This window comes from Oncorhynchus masou, chromosome 8, assembly GCF_036934945.1.
Source record: "Oncorhynchus masou masou isolate Uvic2021 chromosome 8, UVic_Omas_1.1, whole genome shotgun sequence".
Taxonomy (NCBI): Eukaryota; Metazoa; Chordata; class Actinopteri; order Salmoniformes; family Salmonidae; genus Oncorhynchus; species Oncorhynchus masou.
The window spans coordinates 10449791-10473914 of NC_088219.1; the positions used below are offsets into that span (position 1 = coordinate 10449791).

The 24124-nt window shown below is 46.1% G+C and overlaps 1 protein-coding gene across 5 annotated transcripts in view; it reads right to left on the bottom strand.

The window, feature by feature from the left end:
* LOC135544055 (globoside alpha-1,3-N-acetylgalactosaminyltransferase 1-like) overlaps nt 1-24124 on the bottom strand; it is a 44502-nt gene that overhangs the window by 3216 nt on the left and 17162 nt on the right. For 4 of the 5 annotated variants that reach the window (XM_064971420.1, XM_064971421.1, XM_064971419.1 and 1 more), the window contains 5 exons: nt 23422-23493; nt 23102-23137; nt 15195-15329; nt 10789-10840; nt 5513-5668 (listed from right to left, as the gene is read on the bottom strand). In XM_064971420.1, the coding sequence (XP_064827492.1) occupies nt 5513-5668; nt 10789-10840; nt 15195-15329; nt 23102-23137; nt 23422-23493 (451 nt within the window). The remainder of the gene's footprint in view (nt 1-5512; nt 5669-10788; nt 10841-15194; nt 15330-23101; nt 23138-23421; nt 23494-24124) is intronic. The other variant, XM_064971418.1, reaches the window with a different exon arrangement.

Consider the following 24124-nt stretch of genomic DNA (forward strand, 5'->3'; position numbering starts at 1 on the left):
CTACCACCACCACCACCACCACCACCACCACCACCAGGCCGCCGCCACCACCACCAGGCCGCCGCACTGCACCACCACCAGGCCGCCGCTGCTGCACCACCACCAGGCCGCTGCCACCACCACCACCAGGCCGCTGCCACCACCACCACCAGGCCGCCGCGCCACCACACCAGGCCGCCGCCGCCACACAACCAGGTGGTGGTGCAGCAGCAGCAGCTGCTGCAGCAGCAGCAGCAGCAGCAGCTGCACCACCACCACCAGGCCGCCGCCGCCACCACCACCAGGTGGTGCCGCAGTAGCAGCAGTACTGTTCAGCAGCAGCAGCACCACCACCACCACCTGGCTCACCTGCACCTGCTGCTTCACCACCACCACCAGGCCGCCTGCTGCTGCTGCTGACCACCAGCGTTCACCACCACCACCACCAGGCCGCCGCCGCGCCACCACCAGGCCGCCGCCTGCTGCTGCTGCTGCTGCACCACCACCACCACCACCACCAGGCCGCCGCCACCACCACCAGGCCGCCGCTGCCACCACCACCAGGTGGTGGTGGCAGCAGCAGTGGTCAGCAGGCAGCAGCAGCAGCAGCACCACCACCAGGCTGCGCTGCCACCACCACCAGGCCACCGCTGCCACCACCACCACCACCAGGCCGCCGCCGCCACCACCAGGCCGCTGCTGCCACCACCACTGCACCACCAGGCCGCCGCCACCACCACCACCAGGCCGCTGCTGCCACCACCACCACCACCACCAGGCTGCTGCCACCACCACCACCACCACCACCAGGCCGCCGCCACCACCACCACCACCAGGCCGCTGCTGCCTGCACCACCACCACCAGGCCGCCGCCGCCACTAGGCTGGTGGTGGTGGTGGCAGCCAGCAGTGGCAGCAGCAGCAGCAGCAGCACCACCACCACCACCAGGCCGCCGCCACCACCACCAGCGTTCACCACCACCACCAGGCCGCTGCCACCACCACCAGGCCGCCGCTGCCGCCACCACCACCAGCGCTCACCACCACCACCACCAGGCCGCCGCCGCCACCACCAGGCCGCCGCCACCACCACCAGGCCGCCGCCACCACCACCACCACCAGGCCGCTGCCACCAACACCAGGCCGCCGCCGCCACCACCACCAGGTGGTGGCAGCAGCAGCAGCGTTCAGCAGTGGCAGCAGCAGCAGCAGCTGCACCACCACCAGGCCGCCGCTGCCACCACCACCAGGCCGCCGCCGCCACCAGGCCGCCGCTGCACCAGGCTGGTGGCAGCAGCAGCTCAGCGTTCAGCAGTAGTAGCAGCAGCAGCAGCACCACCACCACCACCAGGCTGCCGCTGCCACTACTAGGCTGCGCTGCTGCTACTACAGGCTGCTGCCTGCTGCTGGCACTACTACTACTACTACTACTAGGCTGCTGCTGCTACTACTACTACTACTACTAGGCTGCTGCTGCTACTACTACTAGCAGCCTACTACTACTACTAGCAGCCTACTACTACTACTAGGCTGCTGCTGCTCCTACTACTAGCAGCCTACTACTACTACTAGGCTGCTGCTGCTACTACTACTACTAGCAGCCTACTACTACTACTACTACTACCAGCCTACTACTACTACTACTAGCCTACTACTACTACTAGCCTACTACCACTACCACTACTACTACGTTCCGGGTTGGAGCGAGCGGTCGCATCTACACTTCGGTCCGCAGGTAGTATATCTTTTCATTACATTTCATTATAGTACAACGGTTTGATTTGTCTAATCTTAGCAATTTCTTCTTAGCTAGCTACATAGCCGTCTTTGTATCAAAGATAATTGCGTAATTATCGTATTTCGTCGTCCTAACGTAGTCTACACTGCTATCTGCCCAGCAGCTAGCTAACGTCCACCGTCTACCAGCACTGTAGTAACTATTACACTCAACTGAACGACTCGATTAGTGTAGTGTTAGCTAGCTACAGTTGTCTTTGCTGTCTTCGTATCCAAGATAATTGTGTAGTTTAGAGTGTGTAGACTTAGAGTGATTATCTTAATTTACCGCGGTTAGCTAGCCAGCTATTTGTCGTCCTTAACGTAGGAGATACTGCTAGCTAGCTAGCCAACAGCTAGCCAACGTCTACCGAATAGAACTTCAACAACCCGGTCAACATTCCGCTTCGCTCCACAGGTAGTATCACATTTTCATTTCACTTCATTACAGTACAACGGTTTGATTTGTTTGATCGTAGCTAGCTACATTTGAGACGTGTAGTCCACTTGTCATTCCAATCTCCTTTGCATTAGCATAGCCTCTTCTGTAGCCTGTCAACTATGTGTCTATCTATCCCTGTTCTCTCCTCTCTGCACAGACCATACAAACGCTCCACACCGCGTGGCCGCGGCCACCCTAATCTGGTGGTCCCAGCGCGCACGACCCACGTGGAGTTCCAGGTCTCCGGTAGCCTCTGGAACTGCCGATCTGCGGCCAACAAGGCAGAGTTCATCTCAGCCTATGCCTCCCTCCAGTCCCTCGACTTCTTGGCACTGACGGAAACATGGATCACCACAGATAACACTGCTACTCCTACTGCTCTCTCTTCGTCCGCCCACGTGTTCTCGCACACCCCGAGAGCTTCTGGTCAGCGGGGTGGTGGCACCGGGATCCTCATCTCTCCCAAGTGGTCATTCTCTCTTTCTCCCCTTACCCATCTGTCTATCGCCTCCTTTGAATTCCATGCTGTCACAGTTACCAGCCCTTTCAAGCTTAACATCCTTATCATTTATCGCCCTCCAGGTTCCCTCGGAGAGTTCATCAATGAGCTTGATGCCTTGATAAGCTCCTTTCCTGAGGACGGCTCACCTCTCACAGTCCTGGGCGACTTTAACCTCCCCACGTCTACCTCTGACTCATTCCTCTCTGCCTCCTTTCCACTCCTCTCCTCTTTTGACCTCACCCTCTCACCTTCCCCCCCTACTCACAAGGCAGGCAATGCGCTCGACCTCATCTTTACTAGATGCTGTTCTTCCACTAACCTCATTGCAACTCCCCTCCAAGTCTCCGACCACTACCTTGTACCCTTTTCCCTCTCGCTCTCATCCAACACTTCCCACACTGCCCCTACTCGGATGGTATCGCGCCGTCCCAACCTTCGCTCCCTCTCCCCCGCTACTCTCTCCTCTTCCATCCTATCATCTCTTCCCTCTGCTCAAACCTTCTCCAACCTATCTCCTGATTCTGCCTCCTCAACCCTCCTCTCTTCCCTTTCTGCATCATTTGACTCTCTATGTCCCCTATCCTCCAGGCCGGCTCGGTCCTCCCCTCCCGCTCCGTGGCTCGAAGACTCATTGCGAGCTCACAGAACAGGGCTCCGGGCAGCCGAGCGGAAATGGAGGAAAACTCGCCTCCCTGCGGACCTGGCATCCTTTCACTCCCTCCTCTCTACATTTCCCTCCTCTGTCTCTGCTGCTAAAGCCACTTTCTACCACTCTAAATTCCAAGCATCTGCCTCTAACCCTAGGAAGCTCTTTGCCACCTTCTCCTCCCTCCTGAATCCTCCTCCCCCTCCCCCCCCTCCTCCCTCTCTGCAGACGACTTCGTCAACCATTTTGAAAAGAAGGTCGACGACATCCGATCCTCGTTTGCTAAGTCAAACGACACCGCTGGTTCTGCTCACACTGCCCTACCCTGTGCTCTGACCTCTTTCTCCCCTCTCTCTCCAGATGAAATCTCGCTTCTTGTGACGGCCGGCCGCCCAACAACCTGCCCGCTTGACCCTATCCCCTCCTCTCTTCTCCAGACCATTTCCGGAGACCTTCTCCCTTACCTCACCTCGCTCATCAACTCATCCCTGACCGCTGGCTACGTCCCTTCCGTCTTCAAGAGAGCGAGAGTTGCACCCCTTCTGAAAAAACCTACACTCGATCCCTCCGATGTCAACAACTACAGACCAGTATCCCTTCTTTCTTTTCTCTCCAAAACTCTTGAACGTGCCGTCCTTGGCCAGCTCTCCCGCTATCTCTCTCAGAATGACCTTCTTGATCCAAATCAGTCAGGTTTCAAGACTAGTCATTCAACTGAGACTGCTCTTCTCTGTATCACGGAGGCGCTCCGCACTGCTAAAGCTAACTCTCTCTCCTCTGCTCTCATCCTTCTAGACCTATCGGCTGCCTTCGATACTGTGAACCATCAGATCCTCCTCTCCGAGTTGGGCATCTCCGGCGCGGCCCACGCTTGGATTGCGTCCTACCTGACAGGTCGCTCCTACCAGGTGGCGTGGCGAGAATCTGTCTCCTCGCCACGCGCTCTCACCACTGGTGTCCCCCAGGGCTCTGTTCTAGGCCCTCTCCTATTCTCGCTATACACCAAGTCACTTGGCTCTGTCATAACCTCACATGGTCTCTCCTATCATTGCTATGCAGACGACACACAATTAATCTTCTCCTTTCCCCCTTCTGATGACCAGGTGGCGAATCGCATCTCTGCATGTCTGGCAGACATATCAGTGTGGATGACGGATCACCACCTCAAGCTGAACCTCGGCAAGACGGAGCTGCTCTTCCTCCCGGGGAAGGACTGCCCGTTCCATGATCTCGCCATCACGGTTGACAACTCCATTGTGTCCTCCTCCCAGAGCGCTAAGAACCTTGGCGTGATCCTGGACAACACCCTGTAGTTCTCAACTAACATCAAGGCGGTGGCCCGTTCCTGTAGGTTCATGCTCTACAACATCCGCAGAGTACGACCCTGCCTCACACAGGAAGCGGCGCAGGTCCTAATCCAGGCACTTGTCATCTCCCGTCTGGATTACTGCAACTCGCTGTTGGCTGGGCTCCCTGCCTGTGCCATTAAACCCCTACAACTCATCCAGAACGCCGCAGCCCGTCTGGTGTTCAACCTTCCCAAGTTCTCTCACGTCACCCCGCTCCTCCGCTCTCTCCACTGGCTTCCAGTTGAAGCTCGCATCCGCTACAAGACCATGGTGCTTGCCTACGGAGCTGTGAGGGGAACGGCACCGCAGTACCTCCAGGCTCTGATCAGGCCCTACACCCAAACAAGGGCACTGCGTTCATCCACCTCTGGCCTGCTCGCCTCCCTACCACTGGGGAAGTGCAGTTCCCGCTCAGCCCAGTCAAAACTGTTCGCTGCTCTGGCCCCCCAATGGTGGAACAAACTCCCTCACGACGCCAGGACAGCGGAGTCAATCACCACCTTCCGGAGACACCTGAAACCCCACCTCTTTAAGGAATACCTAGGATAGAATAAAGTAATCCTTCTCACCCCCCCCCTTAAATGATTTAGATGCACTATTGTAAAGTGGCTGTTCCACTGGATGTCATAAGGTGAATTCACCAATTTGTAAGTCGCTCTGGATAAGAGCGTCTGCCAAATGACTTAAATGTAATGTAATGTAAATGTACTACTACTACTACTACTACTACTACTACTACTACTACTACTAATAATAATAATAGTTATTGAATAATAAACTAAATAACTCAATGTAGAAATAATATGAACAAAGTGTGACCTGGATGAGCTCCATGCGGCGGAGGGATATTTCCTGCCAGCGGTCGAACTTCGGCACGCTCATGATGCTGAGCAGCCTGCCGACACCAAGAGTCACGTTGCTCGGCACATCGCCGGGCAGGTCGGTGAACACGTAGTAGTGCACATCCAGCCCTACCTGGAATCACAAATCAATTCAATTGAAAGGGATGGAATTTGTAATGAATTGAGTTACATTTAGTACATTTAATGTAATAACATTTAATATAATCTGGACCAATGAATAACATCACACGGGCAGGAGGATCTAATCCCACATCACTCATATATCTATATCTGCGCGCACACACACACACTCACACAAAAGTTTGTGGTCACTTAGAAATGTCCTTGTTTTTAAAAGAAAAGCAAGTTGTCGTCTTAAATAACATAAAATTGATCAGAAATACATTGTGGACATTGTTAATGTTGTAAATGACTATTGTTGCTGGAAACGGCAGATTTTTTAAATGGAATACAGTGGGGAGAACTTTTTGATAACCTGCAAAATCGGCAGTGTTTCCTACTTACAAAGCATGTAGAGGTCTGTAATTTTGATCATAGGTACACTTAAACTGTAAATCCAGAAAATCACATTGTATGATTAAGTAATTAACTTGCATTTTATTGCATGACATAAGTATTTGATCACCTACCAACCAATAAGAATTCCGGCTCTCACAGACCTGCTAGTTTTTCTTTAAGAAGTCCTCCTGTTCTCCACTCATTACCTGTATTAACTGCACCTGTTTGAACTAGTTACCTGTATAAAAGACACCTGTCCACACACTCAGACAGACTCCAACCTCTCCACAATGGCCAAGATCAGAGGGCTGTGTAAGGACATCAGGGATAAAATTGTAGACCTGCACAAGGCTGGGATGGGCTACAGGACAATAGGCAAGCAGCTTGGCAAGAAGGCAACAACTGTTGGCACAATTATTAGAAAATGGAAGAAGTTCAAGATGACGGTCAATCACCCTCGGTCTGGGGCTCCATGCAAGATCTCACCTCGTGGGGCATCAATGATCATGAGGAGGGTGAGGGATCAGCCCAGAACTACATGGCAGGACCTAGTCAATGACCTGAAGAGAGCTGGGACCACAGTCTCAAAGAAAACCATTAGTAACACACTACGCAGTCATGGATTAAAATCCTGCAGCGCACGCAAGGTCCCCCTGCTCAAGCCAGCGCATGTCCAGGCCCATCTGAAGTTTGCCAATGACCATCTGGATGATCTAGAGGAGGAATGGGAGAAGGTCATGTGGTCTGATGAGACAAAAATAGAGCTTTTTGGTCTAAACTCCACTCGCTGTGTTTGGAGGAAGAAGAAGGATGAGTACAACCCCAAGAACACCATCCCAACCGTGAAGCATGGAGGTGGAAAAATCATTCTTTGGGGATGCTTTTATAGAAAATCTTTGGAGGGAGCTTAAAGTCCGTATTGCCCTGCGACAGCCCCGAAACCTGAAGGATCTGGAGAAGGTCTGTATGGAGTGGGCCAAAATCCCTGCTGCAGTGTGTGCAAACCTGGTCAAGAAGTACAGGAAACGTATGATCTCTGTAATTGCAAACAAAGGTTTCTGTACCAAATATTAAGTTCTGCTTTTCTGATTTATCAAATACTTGTGTCATGCAAATTAATTACTTAAATAACAATGTGATTTTCTGGATTTTTGTTTTAGATTCCGTTTCTCAGTTTCCCACCTCCATGCTTCACGGTTGGGATGGTGTTCTTGGGGTTGTACTCATACAGACCTCTACATGCTTTGTAAGTAGGTAAACCTGCAAAATCGGCAGTGTATCAAATACTTGTTCTCCCCACTGTATCTACATAGGCCCATTATCAGCAGCCATCACTCCTGTGTTCCAATGGCACGTTGTGTTAGCTAATCCAAGTTTATCATTTTAAAAAGGCTAATTGGTCATTAGAAAACCCTTTTGCAATTATGTTAGCACGGCTGAAAACTGTTGTAGTAATTAAAGAAGCAATAAAACTGTCCTTCTTAAGACCAGTTGAGTAACATTGCAAACGGGCTCTAACCAGAATAGAAAGTGGGAGGCCCCCGTCTACAACTGAGCAAGAGGACAAGTAAATTAGTGTCTAGTTTGAGAAAAAAAGACCTCACAAGTCCTCAACTTGCAGCTTCATTAAATAGTACCAGCAAAACACCAGTCTCAACGTCAACAGTGAAGAGGCGACTCCGGGATGCTGGACTTCTAGGCAGAATTCCTCTGTCCAGTGACTGTTATTTTACTTGTCTTTCTTTTTATTAGCCAGTCTGAGATACGGGTTTTTCTTTGCAACTCTGTTCTGTGAAGGGAGTAGTACACAGCGTTGTACGAGATCTTCAGTTTCTTGGCAATTTCTCGCATGGAATAGCCATCATAGACTGACGAGTTTCAGAAAAAAGGCCTTTGTTTCTTGCCATTCTGAGCCTGTAATCGAACCCATAAATGCTGATACTCTACTAGTACGAGAATAGTGAGAGGACAACAGTCTGGAGAAAGCTATAAAATCACCTCAAAATTATTTGAGCTCCATCAGTCCAATGTGAGGCAAATCATTTACAAATGGAAAGCATTTAACATGACAGTAACTCGGCCTAGATGTGGACGCCCTTCCAAAATATCCCCAAGTGACACAAAAACAATGAGAAATCAAGTAAAAGCCAACCCAAACATAACATCTCCCTTGCTGCATCTCAGGTAACTGTGCATGGTTCAACAATAAGAACACTGAATTGAAATGCCATTCATGGGAGGGTTGCTAGGAAGAAGCCTCTGCTGTCAAAAAAGAAACAAACCGCCCATCTTAACTTTGCCAGAAACCACCTGGACAAACCTGAAGGTTTGTGAAAGTCCATTCTCTGGATTGATGAGTCCAAAATTGACCTTTTTGATCACAATCAACACCACTATGTTTGGCGACAACCCAACACTGCCTACCACCAAAATAACCTTATCCCAACAGTCAAGCATGGTGTTGGGAATGTCAAGATCTGGAACTGCTTTTCCTCCTCTGGACCTGTAAGACAATGAATTCTGAGGTATACCAGGAGATTCTTGAACAGAACGTCAGGCCATCAGTCAAGGAGCAAAAGCTGGGCCGAAAATGGGTCTTACAAACAAAACAACGACCCAAAGCATTCAAGCAAATCTACCAAGAATGTATTTTGGATTGACCTAAATCTAATCGAGATGCTGTGGCAGGACCTGAAGCGGGCAGTTCATGGCAGACACCCCTCGAACCTTACTCAATTGGCTGAGTTCTGTAATCTCTGACACCACATGTCAGAGACTGATTACTTGCTATAGAAGATGTTTCCTCTAAGTTATCGCTGCTAATGGAGGTGCCACAAGCTTATGACTGAAGGGGTTCATGTTCTTTTTCACCCATCAAACCTGAGTTTCTGTTAAATAAAAAACTTTTGTTATCAAAAATTTAAATGATCTGTCATTTACTTGGAATGTTTTTATTACAAATTGGGGATTAGATAAAATCCTTATGTTTATTTACATTTTTTATAGCTAAATATTGACCAACCCAGCAGGGTTCACATACATTCAAGCAAAACTGTGTGAGTGTGTAATAAATAGATATATACACAGTGGGGAGAACAAGTATTTGATAACCTGCAAAATCGTCAGGGTTTCACACTTACAAAGCATGTAGAGGTCTGTAATTTTGATCATAGGTAAACTTCAACTGTGTGAGACTGAATCTAAAAAATAAAAAAAATAAAAAAAAATCAGAGAATCACATTGTGTGATTAAGTAATTAATTTGCATTTAATTGCATGACATCAGTATTTGATACATCAGAAAAGCAGAACTTAATATTTTGGTACAGAGATCATACATTTCCTGTAGTTCTTGACCAGGTTTGCACACTGAAGCAGGGATTTTGTCCCACTCCTCCATACAGACCCTTCAGGTTCTCGGGGCTGTCGCTGGGCAATACGGACTTTCAGCTCCCTCCAAAGATTTTCTATTGGGTTCAGGTCTGGAGACTGGCTAGGCCACTCCAGGACCTTGAGATGCTTCTTATGGAACCACTCCTTAGTTGCCCTGGCTGTGTGTTTTGGGTCGTTGTCATGCTGGAAGACCCAGCCACGACCCATCTTCAATGCTCTTACTGAGGGAAGGAGGTTGTTGGCCAAGATCTCGCAATACATGGCCCCATCCATCCTCCCCTCAATACGGTGCAGTCGTCCTGTCCCCTTTGCAGAAATGCATCCCCAAAGAATGATTTTTCCACCTCCATGCTTCACGGTTGGGATGGTGTTCTTGGGGTTGTACTCATCCTTCTTCTTCCTCCAAACACGGCAAGTGGAGCTCTATTTTTGTCTCATCAGACCACATGACCTCCCATTCCTCCCATCTGGATCATCCAGATGGTCATTGGCAAACTTCAGACGGGCCTGGACATGCGCTGGCTTGAGCAGGGGGACCTTGCGTGCGCTGCAGAATTTTAATCCATGACGGCGTAGTATGTTACTAATGGGTTTTTTTGAGACTGTGGTCCCAGCTCTCGTCAGGTCATTGACCAGGTCCTGCCATGTAGTTCTGGGCTGATCCCTCACCTTCCTCATGATCATTGATGCCCCACGAGGTGAGATCTTGCATGGAGCCCCCGACCGAGGGTGATTGACCGTCAACTTAACCTTCTTCCATTTTCTAATAATTGCGCCAACAGTTGTTGCCTTCTCACCAAGCTGCTTGCCTATTGTACTGTAGCCCATTCCAGCCTTGTGCAGATCTACAATTTTATCCCTGATGTCCTTACACAGCTCTCTGGTCTTGGCCATTGTGGAGAGGTTGGAGTCTGTGTGGACAGGTGTCTTTTATACAGGTTCAAACAGGTGCAGTTCAAACAGGTAATGAGTGGAGAACAGGAGGGCTTCTTAAAGAAAAACTAACATGTCTTCGAGAGCCTGAATTCTTACTGGTTGGTAGGTGATCAAATACTTATGTCATGCAATAAAATGCAAATTAATTACTTAAAAATCATGCAATGTGATTTTCTGGATTTTTGTTTTAGATTCCGTCTCTCACGGTTGAAGTATACTAAAAATTACAGACCTCTACATGCTTTGTAGGTAGGAAAACCTGCAAAATCGGCAGTGTATCAACTACTTGTTCTCCCCACTGTATACACACACACACACACACACACACACACACATTATTGTTATCCCTGGACCTTCTTTATATTATACCAGTCAATCCATTTGATAGATAGTTCTGGATACTCACCATGAAGTGCTTCTCAGCTGACTCTAAGAAGTCACAGAGAAAACGAGTGTATCTGTAAGGAAGAATAGAGATGAAAAACATATACAGTACCAGTCAAATGTTTGGACACACCTACTCTTTATTTGTACTATTTTATACATTGTAGAATAATAGTGAAGACATGAAATCTATAAAATAATACCTATGGAATCATGTAGTAACCAAAAACATTCCCAGGACATAGACATAGTGGGGCAAGTCAGCCACCAATTGTGCAAGTTCTCCCACTTAAAAAGATGAGGCCTGTAATTTTCATCATAAGTACACTTCAACTATGACATGAGGAACAAAAATCCAGAAAATCACATTGTAGGATTTTTTATTTATTTGCAAATTATGGTGGAAAATAAGTATTTGGTCAATAACAAAAGTTTCTCAATACTTTGTTATATACCCTTGTTCGGCAATGACAGAGGTCAAACGTTTTCTGTAAGTCTTCACAAGGTTTTCACACACTGTTGCTGGTATTTTGGTCCATTCCTCCATGCAGATCTCCTCTAGAGCAGTGATGTTTTGGGGCTGTTGCTGGGAAACACGGACTTCCAACTCCCTCCAAAGATTTTCTATGGGGTTGAGATCTGGAGACTGGTGAGGCCACTCCAGGACCTTGAAATGCTTCTTACGAAGCCACTCCATTGCCCGGGCAGTGTGTTTGGGATCATTGTCATGCTGAAATACCCAGCCACGTTTCATCTTCAATGCCCTTGCTGATGGAAGGAGGTTTTCACTCAAAATCTCACAATTCATGGCCCCATTCATTCTTTCCTTTACACGGATCAGTCGTCCTGGTCCCTTTGCAGAAAAACAGCCCCAAAGCATGATGTTTCAACCCCCATGCTTCACAGTATGTATGGTGTTCTTTGGATGCAACTCCGCATTCTTTGTCCTCCAAACACGACGAGTTGAGTTTTTACCAAAAAGTTATATTTTGGTTTCATCTGACCATATGACATTCTTCCAATCTTCCTCTGGATCATTCAAATGCTCTCTAGAAAACTTCAGACGGAAATGGACATGTACTGGCTTAAGCAGGGGGACACGTCTGGCACTGCAGGATTTGAGTCCCTGGCGGCGTAGTGTGTTACTGATGGTAGGCTTTGTTAATTTGGTCCCAGCTCTCTGCAGGTCATTCACTAGGTCGCCCCGTGTGGTTCTGGGATTTTTGCTCACCGTTCTTGTGATCATTTTGACCCCACAGGGTGAGATCTTGCGTGGCGCCCCAGATCGAGGGAGATTATCAGTGGTCTTGTATGTCTTCCATTTCCTAATATTTGCTCCCACCGTTGATTTCTTCAAACCAAGCTGCTTACCTATTGCAGATTCAGTCTTCCCAGCCTGGTGCAGGTTTACAATTTTGTTTCTGGTGTCCTTTAACAGCTCTTTGGTCTTGGCCATAGTAGAGTTTGGAGTGTGACTGTTTGAGGTTGTGGACAGGTGTCTTTTATACTGATGACAAGTTCAAACAGGTGCCATTAATACAGGTAACGAGTGGAGGACAGAGGAGCCTCTTAAAGAAGAAGCTACAGGTATGTGAGAGCCGTAAATCTTGCTTGTGTGTAGGTGACCAAATACTTATTTTCCACCATAATTTGCAAATAAATTCATTAAAAATCCTACAATGTGAGTTTCTGGATTTTTTTTCTCATTTTGTCTGTCATAGTTGAAGTGTACCTATGATGAAAATTACTGGCCTCTCTCATCCTTTTAAGTGGGAGAACTTGCACAATTGGTGGCTGACTAAATACTTTTTTGCCCCACTATCTGATATTCGCAGAAAGCTTAAATTCTTGTTAATCTAACTGCACTGTCCAATATACAGTAGCTATTACACTGAAAGAATACCATGCTATTGTTTGAGGAAAGTGCACAGTAATGAACTTGAAAAGTTATTAATAAACCAACTATGCACATTTGGGCAGTCTTAATACAACAACGTGAACAGAAATGCAGTGGTTCATTTGATCAGTCTAAAAGTTTGCACATACACTGCTGCCATCTAGTGGCCCAAATCTAAATTGTGCCTGGAATAATACATTATGGCCTTTCTCTTGCATTTCAAAGACGATGGTACAAAAAAAAAAAAAATCTTTGTATTATCTCTTACCAGATCTAATGTGCTATATTCTCCTACATTCATTTTCCACAAACTTCAAAGTGTTTCCTGTCAAATGGTATTAACAAAATGCATATCCTTATTTCAGGTCCTGAGCTACAGGCAGTTAGATTTGGATTTAGATCCAAATTGAAGAAAAGGGACGGATCCTGAGACATGAAGGTCAGTCAATCCGTAAAATGTCAGGAACTCTGAAAGTTTCTTCAAGTGCAGTCACAAAAACCATCCAACGTTATGATGAAACTGGCTCTCATGAGGACCGCCACAGGAAAAGGAAGACCCAGAGTTCTCTGCTGCAGAGGATAAGTTACCAGCCTCAGAAATTGCAGCCAAAATAAATGCTTCACAGAGTTCAAGAAACAGACACATCTCAACATCAACTGTTCAGAGGAGAATGCATGAATCGGGGCGGCAGGGTAGCCTAGTGGTTAGAGCGTTGGACTAGTAACCGGAAGGTTGCAAGTTCAAACCCCCGAGCTGACAAGGTACAAATCTGTCGTTCTGCCCCTGAACAGGCAGCTAACCCACTGTTCCGTCATTGAAAATAAGAATTTGTTCTTAACTGACTTGCCTGGTTAAATAAAGGTAAAATAAAAATCAGGTCTTCATTGTTTGAATTGCTGCAAGGAAACCACTACTAAAGGACCATTAAGAGGAAGAGACTAGCTTGAGCCAAGAAACACGAGCAGTGGACATTAGACCAGTGGAAATCTGTCCTTTGATCTAATGAGTCCAAACTTTAGGCTTTAGGTTCCAACCGCAGTGTCTTCGTGAGATGCAGAGTAGGTGAACGAATGATCTCTGCATGTGTGGTTCCCAATGTGAAGCGTGGAGGAGGAGGAGTGATGGTGTGGGGGTGCTTGTTGGTGACACTGTCAGGGATTTATTTAGAATTCAAGGCACACTTAACCAGCATGGCTACCACAGCATTCCGCAACGATACGCAATCCCATCTGGTTAGCACTTACTGGGACTGTCATTTGTTTTTCAACAGGACAATGACCCAACACACTTCCAGGCTGTGTAAGGGCAATTTGATTGAGAAGGAGAGTGATGGAGTGCTGCATCAGATGACCTGGCCTCCAATCACCCAACCTCAACCCAAAATCAGATGGTTTGGGATGAGTTGGACCGCAGAGTGAAGGAAAAGCAGCCAACAAGTGCTCAGCATATGTCGGAACTCCTTCAAGACTGTTGGAAAAGTATTCCTCATGAAACGGTCATCGAGGCAAAGGGTGGCTACTTTGAAGAATGTCAAATATTAAATATATATTTGGATTTATTTAACCCTTTTGTTTTTACTACATGATTCCACATGTGTTATTTCATAGTTTTGATGTCATCACTATTATTCTACAATGTAGAAAATAGTACAAATAAAGAAAAACCCTTGAATGAGTAAGTCTGTCCTAACTTTTGACTGGTACTGTACATCTATGTGAAATGACAGAACTAAAATTACTATATCTTCAATGATGGATAAAAAAAATAGACATGGAGAAAACAAGGTTGTAAATAATTAATAATGTGAAACGTTCAGGTAGGACAAGCAAGCGTGCCTGCGGGGGGAAATGTGTATGTAAAAAACACAGCTGGAGACAGACTGCATTCTTGTGACATGAGATGGCCTTATTCGGAAATATGAATTCCATGTTGAGTTGTAGTGTGTGTCCCAAACATTAACATTTTCTCTACATTTGACTCAGGTCAAAAGCAGTGCACTGCATGATGTAGATAACATCAACCAAAGATATTAACACATGAGGTGAATGCATGTGGAGAGGTGCATGTTGAATGCATGTGGAGAGGTGCATGTTGAACGCATGTGGAGAGGTGCATGTTGAACGCATGTGGATAGGTGCATGTTGAACGCATGTGGATAGGTGCATGTTGAACGCATGTGGATAGGTGCATGTTGAACACTTGTGGATAGGTGCATGTTGAACACTTGTGGATAGGTGCATGTTGAACACTTGTGGATAGGTGCATGTTGAACACTTGTGGAGAGGTGCATGTTGAACACTTGTGGAGAGGTGCATGTTGAACACTTGTGGAGAGGTGCATGTTGAACACTTGTGGAGAGGTGCATGTTGAACACTTGTGGAGAGGTGCATGTTGAACACTTGTGGATAGGTGCATGCTTGTGATAGTGGCAGCAGTCTTGACATTTCTTGTAGGTGATACATACACACATAGAAAGTGATGTAAACATTACCTTGGCAACAGGTTTCTACACGTGGAATCTGTGACTTACTTCCCTACAGCAAACACAGTGGTAGCAATGGTGAGGTTGTGGGACCTGAAGGCCTCGTCTATGACCAGGGGGTCGAAGGTCCCCTCCCAGACTATAGGCGCCAGCCATGGGGTTACAGTCAGCACGTCAGTCCTCCTGAATAGTAGTAATAATAATAATAATAAACTAGAATATTACATTTCCTGAAGAAACTGTGTGCTTACTTCCTTGTTTTAAAGTATTTATGGATTTGCAATAAGTTATAGTAGTGGTAGTGACTGCAGTAGAAATGTTAGTTGAAAAAGTAGGAAATGACTAGCTTGACATTGAAATTTTGCGTGATTTTTAACAAAAAGCTGAAAAATTCACACGCTCCTTAAGAGGATTTATGAAAACATTAATTGATTGATTGGTTGGTTGATAAGAAATTATAGCCTGAACATGTGAAAATTGGTTTGGTGTCCAGCTTCCCAGTTTAAGAGTGACAATTATTGATGGTGGGTTTATATGCTAATTTACACACATTTAAATAGTTATAATTATATAGTTTTGAAAATGTTGAAATGGAAGCAGTAGCATTCAAAATGTCTACCACTGTGTTCTTATGTTTAGCATTGAATCCATGAAATGACATGATAATTTATGAAAATGTACATCGTTTATAATATTTAAAGGTTAGGATAGCCTGGATATTTTAAAGTTGGTCTTATAGCTTAAATGGCCAAGGAGCATTTTAAATGGTTATATTGGAAAGGTATAGATAGATGGAACGATTGAACAGTTCAAGAGTTACCATTACCAGCAGGTTATTGAATGCAAATCTGAAGTTTGTTTGGAGCTTTTGGAGGTAGAAAAATCTCATGCTTGATGTTTAGGTGGAGACTGGTTGAGCTGCTCAGTTAGATTGTATGGACAAAAACAAATTACCAGTTTCCCAGCTTCAGATAATAACACATTCTTGACCAGGAACGGATGTCTCATTATCAACAGCCACGGCCTGTTCACCCCGCTATCATCCAGAAGGCGAGGTCAGTACAGATGCATCAAAGCTGGGACCGAGAGACTGGCAAGGCCATCAGACTGTTAAATAGCCATCACTAGGTCGGCATCCATCCAGTACCCTACCCTGAACAAAGTCACTGTCACTAGCCAGCTACCACCCAGTTACTAAACACTGCACCTTAGAACAGGGTGCCCCAACTCGTGGCCCATGGGCCGAATTTGGCCCGCAGGTTCTGACAAAAATAAATAAATTATATTTTACTTGCATTGTTGGACATAAAATACAGTAAAAAAAAGAATAATAATAATAAAAAGCTGGTAATCAGCTCGAAGTGATTTTAATTTAAGAAATCTGATCCCAGGTATTCCCATGCTTTAAACCTGTTGGGGCTAGGGGGCACAAGGAGTTCCCTAAAGGGAACACCCCCTCCCATTCAGCTGACAAAAAAATATTATTTTGAAATATTTAACTTTCACACATTAACTTCTTGCATCGAGCAATCCCATATCCGGGAGCGTAATCATAGCCTCAAGCTCATTAGCATAACGCAACGTTAACTATTCATGAAAATCACAAATGAAATGAAATCTATTCAACAGTGTCATCTCAGATTTTCAAAATCTGCTTTTCAACCATAGCTACACAAGCATTTGTGTAAGAGTATTGATAGGTAGCATAGAATTAAGCCTAGCATTCAGCAGTCAACATTTTCACAAAAACAAGAAAAGCATTCACCGTTGAAGAACTTCAGATGTTTTCAATGAGGAGACTCAGTTAGATAGCAAATGTTCAGTTTTTCCAAAAAGATTATTTGTGTAGGAGAAATCGCTCCGTTTTGTTCATCACGTTTGGCTAAGAAAAAAAAAACGAAAATTCAGTCATCAAAACGCCAAACTTTTTTCCAAATTAACTCCATAATAATCGACAGAAACATGGCAAAACGTTGTTTAGAATCAATCCTCAAGGTGTTTTTCACATATCTATTCGATGATAAATCATTCGTGGCAGTTGACTTTCTCCTCTGAAGCAAATGGTAAAATGCACGCAGCTGGAGATTACGAAATAATTTTGACGGAGGACACCAAGCGGGCACCTGGTAAATGTAGTCTCTTATGGTCAATCTTCCAATGATATGCCTACAAATACGTCACGATGCTGCAGACACCTTGGGGAAGGCTCATTCTTGGCACATTCACAGCCATATAAGGAGACATTGGAACACAGCGCCCTCAAAATCCGGGCCATTTCCTGTATGAAATTTCATCTTGGTTTCGCCTGTAGCATCAGTTCTGTGGCACTCACAGATAATATCTTTGCAGTTTTGGAAACGTCAGAGTGTTTTCTTTCCAAATCTGTCAATTATATGCATAGTCGAGCATCTTTTCGTGACAAAATATCTTGTTTAAAACGGGAACGTTTTTTTATCCAAAAATTAAAAGAGCACCCCCTATATCGAAGAAGTTAACAAGTTCAATACAGCAAAACATCTTGTTAATCTACCCATCGTGTCTGATTTTTAAAATGTTTTACAGCGAAAAAAAAATATATATAAACATCTCAGTTTACATTGGCACATTACGTGCACTAATGTTTTGATTCCAAAACATCCGGTGATTTTGCAGAAATACTCACAATAAACATTGATAAAAGATGCAAGTGTTATTCACAGAATTAAAGATAAACGTATCCTCTATGCAACCGCTGTGTCAGATTTTTTTTTTTTACTTTAGGAAAAAGCGTCAACAGAAGCTACAAAAAAAAAAACACTATAAATATTCACTTACCTTTGAATATCTTCATCAGAAGGCAGTTCCAGGAATCCCAGTTCGACAATAAATGACTGATTTGTTCTATAACGTTCCATAAAGCCCACCATTTAGACACTTGTTGTTAGCTTGTTCAGCCCAGCATTCAACCCTCAAAAAGCACGAGCAATTCCTCCAGACAAACTCAAAAAGTTCCGTTACAGGTCGTAGAAACAAGTCAAATGATGTATGCAATCCATATTTAGGATGTTGTAAACATTAAATCAGCAATAAGGTTCCAACCGGAGAATTTTATTGTCTGAAGAAACGCAAGAACTCTCTCGTGACCACGCTCAATGAGAACGAGGCTTTCTGCCAGACCACCCACTCAAAGAGCTATTATGAGCTCCTACTTTATAGTAGAATCATACAACCAGAATCTAAAAACGGTGACATCTTGTGGAAGCCCTAGGAAGTGCATGCTCATCCATATCTAATATGGATTTCTTCAGGTTTTTGTCTGGCATATGAGTTCTGTTATACTCACAGACATAATTTAAACAGTTTTAGAAACTTCAGAGTGTTTTCTATCCACCAGTAATAACAATAATATGCATATATTCCCATCTGGGAAAGAGTAGGAGGCAGTTTACTCTGGGCACGCCTTTCATCCAAAAGTGAAAATGCTGCCCCGTAGCCCAAACAGGTTTTAATAGAGAGACACGTGATTGTATACAAATGTAAGCAAGGTTTGAAATTGTGTTTTAGTCAAATAGGATATCTGCTTGGGCTTCATGCGGTCAATTTGCAGTCTACAAATGATTTATTCCTCAGAAATCTACACACAATACCATATAATGACAAAGCAAAAACGTTTTTTTGCAAATGTATAAAAAAATATAAAACTGAAATGTAATTTACATAATTATTCAGACACTTTACTATAACACTCGAAATTGAGCTCAGGTGTATCCTGTTTCCATTGATCATCCTTGAGATGTTTCTACAACTTGATTGGAGTCCACCTGTGGTAAATTCAATTGATTGGACATGATTTGGAAAGGCACACACCTGTCTATATAAGGTCCCACAGTTGACAGTGCATGTCAGAGCAGAAACCAAGCCATGAGGTCGAAGCATTGAAGGTTCCGAAGAACACAATGGCCTCATTCTTAAATGGAAGCAGTTGGGAACCGCCAAGACTCTTCCTAGAGCTGGCCGCCCGGCCAAGCTGAGCAATCGGGGGAGAAGGGCCTTGGTTAGGGAGGTGACCAAGAACCCGATGGTCACTCTGACAGAGCTCCAGAGTTCCTTTGTGGAGATGAGAGAACCTTCCAGAAGGACAACCATCTCTGCTGCACTCCACCAATCAGGCCTTTATGGTAGAGTGGCCAGACGGAAGCCACTCCTCAGTCAAACCACTTGGAGTTTGACAAAAGGACTCTCAGACCATGAGAAACAAGATTGATGAAAACTTGCTCCAGAGCACTCAGGACCTCAGACTGGGGCTCACCTTCCAACAGGACAACGACCCTAAGCACATTTTTATTTTACCTTTATTTAACTAGGCAAGTCAGTTAAGAACAAATTAGTATGTACTAGGAACAGTGCCTTGTTCAGGGGCAGAATGACAGAATGACACCTTGTCTGCTCTGGGATTCGATCTAGCAACCTTTCGGTTACTGGCCCAACACTCGAACCACTAGGCTACCTGCCGCCCCCATAGGAAAGATAATGCAGGTGAGTCTGAATGTCCTTGAGTGGCCCAGCCAGAGCCCGGACTTGAACCTGATCAAACATCTCTGGAGAGATGAAAAAAGTGAAGGGGTCTGAATACTTTCTGAATGCACTATATACACACACAAGCATGTGATAAAGTAACTACACCCCTGGAAAGTGGTGTTTTTTTGTGTGTTTTTTTTTTTACATATTCCAAGCAATTCGAAGTACATCATTCCACTGTCTGACGGATCATCTATAAATTGAGAAAATTCCAGACCACACGCAATCTACCTAGGACAGGTCATCCTACCAAATTCAGCTCCAGAGCTGACCGAAAGATGCTCACAGTTGTAACGACGTTCTTCGTTTGTCGAAAGAGTCGGACCGAAATGCAGCGTGTTTGTTACTCATGTTTATTAGTGAAAACAAATAACGAAACTATACATGAAATAACGAATAAATACAAAACGGAACGTGAAACCTATTACAGCCTGACTGGTGAAACTAACACAGAGACAGGAACAATCACCCACAAAATACAAAGCGAAACCCAGGCTACCTAAATACGGTTCCCAATCAGAGACAACGAGAATCACCTGACTCTGATTGAGAACCGCCTCAGGCAGCCAAACCTATGAAACACACACCCCTAATCAGCTACAATCCCAATAACTAAAAACCCCACTAAATACAACAAACAATAAACCCATGTCACACCCTGGCCTGACCAACTAATTAACTAAAACACAAAATACTAAGACCAAGGCGTGACAGAACCCCCCCCTAAGGTGCGGACTCCCGAACGCACCTCAAAACCATAGGGAGGGTCCGGGTGGGCGTCTGTCCATGGTGGCGGTTCCGGCTCCGGACGTGGACCCCACTTCATAAATGTCATTGTTCCTCCCCTTCGCGTCCTGGGATGATCCACCCTCGCCGCCGACCATGGCCGAATAGTCCTCACCCAGAAACCTACATAACAGAGGAGCAGCTTGGGACTGAGGGGCAGCTCGGGACTGAGGGGCAGCTCGGGACTGAGGGGCAGCCCAGCACCGAGAAGAAGCCCAGTACCGAGAAGAAGCCCAGCCAGGCAGTTGAATCCGGCAGATCCTGGTTGACTGGCGAATACTGGCTGACTATCAGATCTGGCGGATCCTGGCTGACTGGCAGATCCTGGTTGACTGGCAGATCTGGAAGAGTCTGGTTGACTGGCAGATCTGGAAGAGTCTGGCTGACTGGCAGACCTGGAAGAGTCTGGCAGACCTGGAAGAGTCTGGCTGACTGGCAGACCTGGAAGAGTCTGGTTGACTGGCAGACCTGGAAGAGTCTGGCTGACTGGCAGACCTGGAAGAGTCTGGCAGACCTGGAAGAGTCTGGCTGACTGGCAGACCTGGAAGAGTCTGGCTGACTGGCAGACCTGGAAGAGTCTGGCTGACTGGCAGACCTGGAAGAGTCTGGCTGACTGGCAGACCTGGAAGAGTCTGGCAGACCTGGAAGAGTCTGGCAGACCTGGAAGAGTCTGGCAGATCTGGAAGAGTCTGGCAGATCTGGAAGAGTCTGGTTGACTGGCACATCTGGAAGAGTCTGGCTGACTGGCAGATCTGGTAGAGTCTGGCTGACTGGCAGATCTGGAAGAGTCTGGCTGACTGGCAGATCTGGAAGTGTCTGGTTGACTGGCAGATCTGGAAGAGTCTGGCGGATCCTGGCAGATCTGGAGGAGTCTGGCGGATCCTGGCTGACTGGCGGAGTCTGGCGGATCCTGGCTGATCTGGCGGATCCTGGCCGATCTGGCGGATCCTGGCCGACTGGCGGATCCTGGCCGACTGGCGGATCCTGGCCGACTGGCGGATCTGGAAGAGTCTGGCTGACTGGCAGATCTGGAAGAGTCTGGCTGACTGGCAGATCTGGAAGAGTCTGGCAGATCTGGAAGAGTATGGCAGAGTCTGGAAGAGTATGGCTGACTGGCAGATCTGGAAGAGTCTGGCTGACTGGCAGATCTGGAAGAGTCTGGCTGACTGGCAGATCGGGAAGAGTCTGGCTGACTGGCAGATCGGGAAGAGTCTGGCTGACTGGCAGATCGGGAAGAGTCTGGCTGACTGGCAGATCGGGAAGAGTCTGGCTGACTGGCAGATCGGGAAGAGTCTGGCTGACTGGCAGATCGGGAAGAGTCTGGCTGACTGGCAGATCGGGAAGAGTCTGGCTGACTGGCAGATCGGGAAGAGTCTGGCTGACTGGCAGATCGGGAAGAGTCTGGCTGACTGGCAGATCGGGAAGAGTCTGGTTGACTGGCAGATCTGGAAGAGTCTGGCAGATCTGGAAGGGTCTGGCAGATCTGGAAGGGTCTGGCAGATCTGGAAGAGTCTGGCTGACTGGCGGCTCTGGCTACTCCATGCAGACTGGCAGCTCCTTGCAGACTGGCAGCTCTAGCTGCTCCAGGCAGACTGGCAGCTCTGGCTGCTTCATGCAGACTGGCAGCTCTGGCTGCTTCATGCAGACTGGCAGCTCTGGCTGCTTCATGCAGACTGGCAGCTCCTTGCAGACTGGCAGCTCTAGCTGCTCCATGCAGACTGGCAGCTCCTTGCAGATTGGCAGCTCCTTGCAGACTGGCAGCTCTAGTGATGATGGGAAGTTGGCCAGGCCCGGAGTCATCCATGAATTATATATTGATTGATATGAGCAACTTTTTTACTCCAATGAAATGAAATGAAAGTTTATTGGTCACATATACATGGTTAGCAGATGTTAATGTGAGTGTAGCACAAAATGCTTCTGCATCTAGTTCCGACAGTGCAGCTATATCTAACAAGTAATCTAACAATTCCCAAACTACTACCTAATACACACCAATCTAAAGGGGTGAATGAGAATATGTACACTGCAGTTCAAAAATTTGGGGTCACCCAGAAATGTCATTGTTTTTGAAAGAAAAGCACATTTTTGTCCATTAAAACAACATCAAAATTACCAGAAATACAGTGTAGACATTGTTAATGTTGTCAATGACTATTGTAGCTGGAAACGGCTGATTTTTAATGGAATATCTACATAGGCATACAGAGGCCCATTATTAGCAACCATCACTCCTGAGTTCCACATGTTGTGTTAGCTAATCCAAGTTTATCATTTTAAAAGGCTAATTGATCATTAGAAAACCCTTTTGCAATTATGTTAGCACAGCTGAAAACTGTTGTGGTAATTCAAGAAGCAATAAAACTGGCTTTCTATTTAATGAAGCTGCCAGTTGAGGACTTGTGAGGTGTCTGTTTCTCAAACTAGACGCTCTAATGTACTTGTTCTCTTTCTCAGTTGTGGACTGGGGCCTCCCACTCCTCTTTCTATTCTGGTTATAGTCCGTTTGCAAATTCAGGGCTCGAAGCACCCAGTTTATAATATAATATAGAATTCAAACAATAGAATACAGCTCTATTGTAATGCTGTATTCTGCATGTGCTGCCACTTACACTGGTTCCATAAGCATGGCTTGATTGCTCTGTAATCTGAAAAACACGGAGAGCACGTTTACTTTTTGCAGAAACAGACTGGCACTGATATAATAATAAAAATGTTGAAGGCTAAGACTTGTTTGGGGTACCAGTCTGTTTGTGTCATCATGCCACTTCTTGTCATGTTTGGGATGAAAAGGAGTGGCACGATTGCACAAACAAATCACAGACCAGGCTATGGTTGGTTGATGAAGTAATGAAATGTTATTAATAGTACAGTGCAGTACGGTGCAGGTTCAACAGGTGTGTACAGTCAGTATCCACACGTACTCACTCACCTGTGATTCAGCACAACCTGGTGATCCACCTGGCGCCATGTTAACCCCTCCACATACTCACTGAGACCCTCACTGAAAGACAGGCAGCAGAGAAAGGAGAGAGAGAGAGAAAGTGGTTCAGTTAGTAGAGCATGGCACTTGCAACACCAGGGTTCTGGACTTCTCCCATTCGTCTCTGCAGATCCTCTCAAGCTCTGTCAGGTTGGATGGAGAGCGTTGCTGCACAGCTATTTTCAGATCTATCCAGAGATGTTCAATTGGGTTCAAATCCGGGCTCTGGCTGGGCCACTCAAAGACATTGAGACTTGTCCCAAAGCCACTCCTGCTTTGTCTTGGCTGTGTGCTTAGGGTCGTTGTTCTGTTGGAAGGTAAACCTTCAAACCAGTCTGAGGTCCTGAGCGCTCTGGATCAGGTTTCCATTAAGGATCTCTCTGTACTTTGCTCCATTCATCTTTGAACGGAGGGTAATTACAATTACAATCCTTGACATTGAGGTTTATGGTGTAGGGGTTACTGACCGACCATCATCAACATCGTTGACTTTGGAGTCAAGCAAAAGTGACTGAAAGGAGGTGGAGATGCGAGTCAATGCAATGGAGCCTGAGGTAACGCTAACCAGTCATGACTGTTGTTGACTAGGCTAGCGTTAGACACTGGACAACTTTGTTGCAACTCTAGTTGAAGGTAACTAGCTAATTGCGTC